We start from the raw sequence: 8,503 nt of genomic DNA on the forward strand, positions 1-8,503 counted from the left end.
TATGTCCCAAACTTTTCCATTAAATGTCTGAACTCAAGTAGTCATTGTACAAGTTTGCTTAAATACAAGAACCAAATTTGGCAAATTTCTCATTTAATCATGTCTGATTTGAGAAGAAGTCAACAGTCAAGTGATGCCGGTTTTTGGTATGTGACTGCTTTTCTGTCTGCGGTTGGTACTCAATATTTTCACTTCAGTCTTGTTTTAGCCTGGTTTATCGGATGCTGGGAAGAGTAACCGAGGTGATCTCAGTCAGCAAGGCCTGACGGATCCAGAATCACGGCATCGTATCCAGAAATTCAGGGTTTTGCTCTGCATCTAAAATGGCTTTTGGTCCCAATTTTATTCTCCTTCAGTGGTAAATACTATTATAAAAGATGGATGAAACACTGGGTGAAGCGCATTAAGCAATAAGCAGAAGAGAGTCTGTTTATTTGCACACACAAAAACAACCCTAAACCGCATCACAGTGATGACAACAGAATCCTTTGCATTTATTTATTTTTATTTACAATAAATCATCTATGCAAATAACACAACTGAAGTCATCTTGTAAATGACGTTTTGAGATGCTCAGCTCTTAGTGTTTCTTTCCAGTGTTCACTGATGCACATTCACTACACTGCACTACAGTCTGGAATCGCTTCCTTTCCTACAGCTGTGACTGAAGCAGGCTGCTTCATGGGGAAATATTTACACATTTTACAGGATTTGAAATATGAACACTAGTTGTGTGCATGTTGAAATATTTTACGTATTAGCTGTTGCTTCTGGAAGAGAGCCCTGCTTCACGACAGAATATTTTCATAATGTATCATGGAACATGACTGTCAAGTCTTCATCCGTGCTAACAGACCTGTGAGGGCTCAACCAGCTGCAAATTCACACTGACCGGAAAAAAACTAAACAAAGTAACAATATTAACTTCGATTATATTCAGCAGGTATAAGGTTTACCACGTTCAACATTTTAATTAAACACATCCACATGCCGAGATGAGGCTACAGAGACTAATGTGATTGGCTGCATTTGGCCATAAACATAAAGTATCATACAAACTCAAATTTGACTTGACCTCAGTAAATGAGAATTCAGGAGCCATTGTTTTCCCTACTTGTATTATAGATATTTAAAAAATGATGAGTCAAATAAAAACAATGACATACTGCAGCAGCTGTGATTTTCTTGTCCACAGCTTTAGTCACTACAAACATCCTTCATAGTCACGAGGACTTTAGCTCAACAGCTTTTGGTGCACGGTTGTGCAACAAGGGTGAAGTGTCATCGCTTTCCTGGATCAGCATGAATTCATCAGACTAACCAGTTAATCAGTTTATTTCCCTAAGCTTAAGAACTCTCTTGTCCCTGTGGTGAGACATAAAAAGGGACGATTGGCAGCAACATGGGTCCATGAATGTGTTTGCTTGAGCAAAATGACACTTTTTCTCTTCTTTTTTTAACGTGCGTTTCAGTCTTGCTGATGAAATGAGGGAGATCACAGTGTTGAGGAAGTCGTTCCAGACCAACGACATGTAGTACATTCAAAAACATCACAGTAAAAATGTACAGTTATTGCAGAACTACTTCAGATACAACAGAACCACCCTCAGGATAAATTAGACAGACAAACACACACACACACACACACACACACACACGCTCAGTGGGGGAGCATTCAACAAATCACACAATGACAATAACCATGATTATTATCTATACTTGGTTTTATATCTGCCTGTGGTTCCAGACATAATAGCCTTCATTTCCCTTCACATCCCTGCCAACATTTCTTCCCGCCCTTGGTCAATGGGGTTTGGTGGCCAGTGTTAAGTGAACGGTGGGCGTTGGAGGGGCTGGTGGTGATGGTACATGGACGGCCGTCTGGAAGAAGTACATCTGAAAGAAGAAAAAAAAGAGTAGAAAATTGAAATTAACTGTGTGGTCAGGTTTTAACTGTGCACAGCTGGCAGGAGGCTACATCCACAGAGCTCACTAACCTTACAGCCGATTGCCAGCAGCGTGTGCAAAACCACGATGGTCACAACTGTGGCCACAGCCATCACCTTGGTGTCTTCGCGGACAACGGGCCAGAAGGTGAGGACCAGGACTGAGCCAGAGATCACCATGGCAACCAGGATCAGAGTCCAGCGCAACCACTCGAATGGGATGATCCACAAAACCTGGGGATGATGTTTTCACTTATTTTGGGGAATTGACTTTACATTGTTGTGGGGAAATTTTAATTTTTGAGAGGCATTTCTGCATCCTAAGAAAACATTTGTTATTGCATTCATCAATCTCAACTACAATAAAAGAAACCCTGTAGTGATCATGCTTTAAAGTGATTGGAGAGGTGGCACGGTGTTGGGAGTTTTTAAACTCCTGTCATTTTTACTCCGACGACTAAGCAACAACGTGGGTTTTTTTTTGGAATAGTCTTTCTTTGTAAGCCTCTATTATAACCCTGACACCCATAAGTAAATCTGGAGGATGGACTCACTGAGGTGGGAATATAAATGAAGAGGGAGTAGCCATAGACACACACTGTCTCCAGGAAGGAATAGCCTCCGATCTGCCTCTCAGTCCCTTGCCGCCAGGTCAGGAAACCCCATAAACCAATCGGCACCAGCCAGGCGTACATGAAGATCACAACTGCAGCTATCGTTACTGCGAGCAGGAAGCAGGGAACAGAGACAAAGCAGAGTTGTTCAACTCGATAACAGTAACAGGACGAATTCAGGTCGACGACAGAACCTGTGAAGGACTGACCTCGGTGGAACTGTGGTCTGTAGTGGTAAGCAGGGTTTCCCATCTCACTGAGGAAGGTCGACAGGTTCCCACTTATTGCCACTGAGAACACCAGAGTGACACAGATCCAGAATGGACCTAAACACACAGAAGCACAAACACACACACACATGGACAGAAAATGAGTGCAAATGAGCACGCATTGCTAATGCGTTACCATGATTTCCAAAAGGCAGACTCATGACCTAAGATGTGAACCAGCTCTGATAATTCCTCGAACCCTGAAGCTGTTGCTGGGTTTCTTCCTTAACTCAATGAACATTCTGTTTTGTGCCTTTGGAGTCAATTTATTTCTGTGGCTAGTCTCCATAGAAGTGGGCGTCCTGCTAACATGTTTTCCATAATTACACTTCGTCTCACTGTGGACTGATTAGTATCTAAACCCTTAATTCCAGCTTAATGCAAATCAACAATTATTGATCGCACGCCTTCTGAGATCTTTCTGCAAAACATCATTCACACCAGCAGGTGTTCCTGGTGAGAAAACTGAAAATGTTGTGTTTAAAAATAATTAAATGAATCAAATAGCTCTAACAAGCACCTCCAATCTGTGAATGTGTGAATGATGAATTCAATATGGACAAGAACAGCACATTGTATGTTCCTGAATAACTAACATACTCCAAAAATAAGAGAAAGACCTTTAACCTACCTAAGACCCCCCCGCCAAATATCTAATATTAATTAAAATAAATTATGCAAATTTGTCTGCAAACAAAAAACAAACACCATGATAAAAAAAAAAAAGTAAAGATGTTAAAATCACATTTGCACATATGGTCTTTAACGCAAGGGGACAGAAGTGAATATGTCTCCAGTGGCTCACCATAGAGATCTGGGTTCGACCTCAGGTGGTGCTTGATGAAGTTTCTTCCAGGTAACGGCAACACTGATCCCTTGACTCTGTCCAGTACCTGCATCGCAGGGTGGGGCGTCAAACAAAACAACAACGCCAACTATTGTGAATCGTCACATTTGTGTCCGTCATTCAGTCACAAGTGCAGTTGCATTATAAGCCCTGTGTGTGTAGTGAGGGAGTGGCTCATACTTGCAAAGTGTCCACATTGAAGAAAGACTCATAGTACTCAAACGTCCAGAAGCCACCAGCTGGTTTCTGTCCTCCCAACAGCTGAAAGCAAAGACATCGCTCTCAGGTGCCGTCATCCCAAAAGATAACGTGGTGACACGAGCCAAGTCAGATGATTCACTCACCTCTGAACTCTCCTCCTGACCCTCCTCGTCCTCCGATAGGTCCAGTTTCACATCTTCGCCTCCTCCTACTCCTCCTTCCCTGGCGGTGTTGTCTGGGGAAGACATGCTGAGTGTGGAGGCCTGCGGGTCTGCAGACAACAGCTCTGCCGCTTCCTCAAACTCTACAGACGGACAGAGAGTAAGAAAGACAGTCAGTGGTCGCGCAGCGGGGCGGCAATGGGCCCCGGGCCCGGGTTCACACGAGGCACACTGTTCTACTGCAGATCAGGTTTTCCTCTCAGTTACTACTGGCCGATCAGGCAGAAGAGTGATGAGGAAAAAAAACGATGAAACTAAAGCACAACACAAGCAAGAAGCAAACCAAATTCAGATCGGGAGGTTTTTGATCACTGACACACAACTTATCCACAGAATATCAGATGTCAGTGTTTGAGGGCTTGTGAACCTCTGAACTTGTGTTGAGTGGAACCAAATGACGTGTCTCTTAAAGTCCGTAGCTGTGCTGCTCTTATCCACCAGAGGTCACTGTGTCCCAGGTTAACAATAACCCTAACCTGCCTTATTTCTAGAGCCTGACCGACATGGATTTTTTTGTTTGGGGGCCACACAGCCGTTTTGTGAAATATAACTGAGGCTCGTTATTATATTTTAACCGCAGGCTTTATTATAAATAACTATGAATAAAAGAAGAAACAATGTTGTTTTTCCATACACTGTAACCAATATACATTCAAATCTTTCTGCATTGTTTATTCTGGATGATAAATGTTTTGGCATATTGGCAAACGTAAGACGCCGCTGCAGACATGTATGTCTGTGAAAGGCTCACATCAGCAGAATTGTATCGGCCAAACAATTAGGCGGTCTCTACTAATTGCATTGCCTCATTCTTCTATAAGGTCATACGGTCCAGTAGAAGGAGCGGATGTCGCAGTTCAAACGATTTAGTTCATTTCCACCGGTCGTAACTCATGAAACGAGCAACAAAAGAACTACTGCAGAGACGTGTGATACATTTACACTCGCTGATCTCTACCTTGGAACTGGAGGTCATTTGGACTGGCCATGGTTCAGCGGCCTCACGGAACACCTGGGGGAAGATGAGCACTGAGGTAAGACCCTGTGTTCTCACCACACAGCCTCCTGATCACTCAGTTCAGATCTTTCTCACAGGGCAGACATCTGTTTCATCTACTAACCATGCAGGGTGACCTACCAGCAAACAACTTGAAATATAGAGGTTAGCACAACAACAATAATGACATTCATGTGCTCAAGACACGTAGCGGTTTTATCCCGCCTGATGTGTCGTGACCAGAAAGGCGAAAGGCTCAAAAGTCGCACCTGTCCGCCGGAGGATGAGTGTGGTGGCGTTGGCGTTAGGACGGCTCGGCTGAACGCACCCTGGCACCGACCGTGTGAATGTGGCTAATAGATATAAATATATGACAACACGGGTCGCGAAGGCTTACCAAACTGACAGGGAATAATCATAAAACGCCGCTTACGCTTGTCTCCCAGCAGCTGCTCTCCCGGCTGCCCGTCGAATGAGCATGTCTTCCGGTACACGTCACCACGTAAACAAAGCTGTCACGTGGATCATGTTGTTTAATTTAAAAAAATATATATTTATTTTAGAGTAACGGATGCAGAAAAACTACAAAAAACAACAACAACCAAACAACAACGACAAAAAACAAAAAATACAAAAAAGGACAGACCGGGAAACAAAAATATAGCCCACATGAAAATTAAAAAAAAAAAAATACAGACTCATTTAAGAAAAATTAAATCATTTTTGGTGCCTGAAGAAAATACACCGTAACATAATCACATATATGAGGAAATAATGTCTACACTAAAACCATGCGTCGGATGAACGTACAGTCCAATTTCTTTAGATAATAAAGTTAACTGATCGAATAGCTAGCATACTGTAAAATCCTCGTAGCGTCATGGTGTTACACTCCGATACAGTAGGGGGCGGTATGCTCAGTTCACGTTGCACGGTGGCGCTCTGACGTCAATAAGCGGAACGTTTGCGAGGTAGGGGTTTCTTGTCGAAAGGCTAAAACGGATACACCCGCGGCCACCATTTTGGCTCCACGCGAGCCGTCAGCCCGAGCTCTCGTCGGCCCCGAGCGTCTCCCCCGCGTGAAGGTGACCGGTACCCCGGGGTTCCAAACACGTTCCAATGGCTTCGCTGCGCGCAGCGACGAGGATGTTCTGTGCGGCGGCAGAAGCCGCGGCGGCGCCGGCCCCAACCAGCCGCTGGGGAAGGCTGCAAAAGAGCAGGGCAGGTGAGGAACCGAGCCGGCTACAGGGGCTGCGCGAGCTAGGTCCTGACATACTGTCACACTGCGGAAGGGAAACGGTAGTGGGGGGGCTAAGAAAGATGCATTATTACTGGAGTAGCTACACTAATATCGTAGTCTGCTAATATGATGCCGCCATCAGGACATAGATATACAGACTCTTCCCTGATTAATATTGTTCTAACTATATGTTGGTGGCCTGTCGCCAGTGTCTTCATACCAGCTGACAACCTCAGGGTCTGAATATTTGACCCTTGACCTTTGCCTCATCTTCTTGACCCGATAGAAACAGAAATCGTGATTAACCTGCGTGTGGTCCGTTTCATTGCTGCCGCTTGTTCGCAACCATCTTTTTTTTCGGGGGGGGGGATCATCTGTCAGCAAACAACACGTGTAGAGTTTTTGCATTAGTTGTATTTACAGTCAGTGACTAGGTATTGTGACTTTCAGTGTGGCACTAAGCCTATCTGACAATGTCTCGCAGCACAATTAGTTTTCGTTCAGACCAATTTCTATGATTTCATCATTATTTATGTACATTTACCTGATATATCTATTCTTGTTAATTTCCCATGATAATTGTTGTTATGAGATTTAAAGATTTAACCCCAACAAACAACATTGTAAAATCCTAAAACAAGGATAATTTTAAGTCTTCTTGCGAATTAAGATTCCACTGTTTTAACAGTAGGGATTAATAAAAAAAATTGGCAGATGTAGGATATATATCGGATTGGTTATTCAGGCAGGACTAAATGTCTTCTCTTCGGCTGTCCGCAGGCGTGTGGTGTCGCAGCCTGGTCTCAGATTATAAAGAGGCCTGCAAGGAGATAGTGGTTGGTGCCTGGGAGCGACCGGTCAAAGCCACAGTGTACGCGACCCTACTTGGTGGAGCCTGGGCCTGTTTCCACACCAGTCCAGACCACGCATCCTTTGACGCAGCCCTGCTGGAGCGCTCCAACCAGCTGGGCCTGTTGTCCCCGTGGATCCGCAACGGGACCTCTGACGGCCACGTGCAGAATCTAGTGAAGCTCCGCAATGACGGCCGACTCCGCCACCTGAACCTGGGTTTTCTCTCGCTGGTTTACCGCTCCAACTACGACCTCGACTCCACGCTGTACGAAGCCCAGTGCTCCAATCTGTCAATGCCGTGGGCCGAGTTCCCCCGGCGCGTGCTGGATGTGGGCTTCGCCGGCCGCTGGTGGATCCTCGACTCAAAGATGCAGGACTATGACGTGAACGAGGAGGAGTACAAGCACCTGCCGGCTCACATGCAGGTAACATCAGTGCCCAGTGTTCAGGAGGTGGACACGAACGAGAGGCTGCACAAAGAGTCCTGGTTAGCACTGACAATGGAGGACGAGGAAAAAGAAGCGCACGTAGTGGACAGAAAGGAGGAGAGTGTCAGTGAGGAGAGCCAAACGGAGCCGCTGAGCCAGGAACAGACTCAATCTCAAACTGCTTGATAAAAGAAAGAACCAGGGTGTTTGTTCCCTTTCATCATTGGTGCTGGATTCAGAAAACCATTTCACATTTTCAGCGACGAACTATCCATAACGGTTTGCTGCCACGTAAAGAGGAATCATTCACATCGTTGTCTCATCAAAGTAAAAGCAGCCCATCAGAATCCTCAGTTGTGTTCTATTTATTCTAACATGTTTTATCTCACAGAAAATAAATTACATTTATACCATAGAACTTGTCAATATATCTGTCAGTTATTTCCTGGTGTCTTACAGTTGTTTTACTTATCTGGCTTGTTCTCCTAATTAACTTGCATTTTCATCATGTACGATTTTGCTCTATTTTCTGCAACTGTGGATTTAAAATGTTTAAAATACAATTTCAATTTAAAAATGTCTCCTCCAATGCACTTCTCCTTGTATGATTTTTTAAACATCTGCTAAATCTCTCTCTCCCCCCTCACATAGTTCTGAGCAGTTGACACCAAATTCTTACACTTGCCTCTTGCAGCAAACTGACGTGTAGGTGGAGTGGCAATGTAAAGTGGGGGACAAAGTACTCGGTTTCTTAACTTGAGTAGTACCTGAGCGGGCTACTGTGGCTCAGGAGTTAGAGGTCGTTCACAAACTGGTTCGATCAAAGAGTCCTTGGGCAAGACCCGGCTGCCGGCTCTTCCAGCAGTGTATGAATGTGACAGAAAAAGT

The 8,503-nt window shown here is 44.5% G+C and overlaps 2 protein-coding genes across 5 annotated transcripts; one reads left to right on the plus strand and one right to left on the minus strand.

The window, feature by feature from the left end:
* Positions 1–484: 484 nt before the first annotated feature.
* Positions 485–5,634, minus strand: yipf2 (Yip1 domain family, member 2). 4 transcript variants are annotated; one of them, XM_035615262.2, is made up of 10 exons: positions 5,529–5,595; positions 5,365–5,448; positions 5,057–5,110; positions 4,021–4,181; positions 3,857–3,937; positions 3,635–3,722; positions 2,770–2,886; positions 2,501–2,667; positions 1,998–2,180; positions 485–1,896 (listed from the first exon to the last, which is right to left on the minus strand). In XM_035615262.2, exons 3-10 carry the CDS (start codon positions 5,085–5,087, stop codon positions 1,804–1,806), a joined length of 921 nt encoding a protein of 306 aa, XP_035471155.1. In that variant the 5' UTR covers positions 5,088–5,110; positions 5,365–5,448; positions 5,529–5,595; the 3' UTR covers positions 485–1,803. The 4 variants fall into 4 exon arrangements, with proteins under 4 accessions (XP_035471155.1, XP_035471156.1, XP_035471157.1 ...); XM_035615263.2 differs by lacking the exon at positions 5,365–5,448 and having other exon boundaries at positions 5,529–5,634; XM_035615264.2 differs by lacking the exon at positions 5,365–5,448 and having other exon boundaries at positions 5,493–5,597.
* A 457-nt stretch (positions 5,635–6,091) lies between these two features.
* timm29 (translocase of inner mitochondrial membrane 29) lies at positions 6,092–8,030 on the plus strand. The gene is made up of 2 exons (XM_035615269.2): positions 6,092–6,320; positions 7,116–8,030. The coding sequence occupies exons 1-2, from the start codon at positions 6,215–6,217 to the stop codon at positions 7,799–7,801; spliced, it is 792 nt and encodes a 263-aa protein (XP_035471162.1). The 5' UTR covers positions 6,092–6,214; the 3' UTR covers positions 7,802–8,030.
* Positions 8,031–8,503: the final 473 nt, after the last annotated feature.

Source organism: Scophthalmus maximus, chromosome 17 (assembly GCF_022379125.1).
Source record: "Scophthalmus maximus strain ysfricsl-2021 chromosome 17, ASM2237912v1, whole genome shotgun sequence".
Classification (NCBI taxonomy): Eukaryota; Metazoa; Chordata; class Actinopteri; order Pleuronectiformes; family Scophthalmidae; genus Scophthalmus; species Scophthalmus maximus.

Excerpts from the sequence above, each read along its gene's own strand:
- yipf2 (XM_035615263.2), bottom strand. The coding sequence starts at position 5,087 with ATGGCCAGTCCAAATGACCTCCAGTTCCAAG. Across the intron at positions 4,182-5,056 it reads AAATGACCTCCAGTTCCAAG|AGTTTGAGGAAGCGGCAGAG; the intron begins GTAGAGATCAGC and ends GTCCGTCTGTAG. Across the intron at positions 3,938-4,020 it reads GTCAGGAGGAGAGTTCAGAG|CTGTTGGGAGGACAGAAACC; the intron begins GTGAGTGAATCA and ends CTTTGCTTTCAG.
- timm29 (XM_035615269.2), top strand. The coding sequence starts at position 6,215 with ATGGCTTCGCTGCGCGCAGCGACGAGGATGTTCTGTGCGGCGGCAGAA. Across the intron at positions 6,321-7,115 it reads GCTGCAAAAGAGCAGGGCAG|GCGTGTGGTGTCGCAGCCTG; the intron begins GTGAGGAACCGA and ends GGCTGTCCGCAG.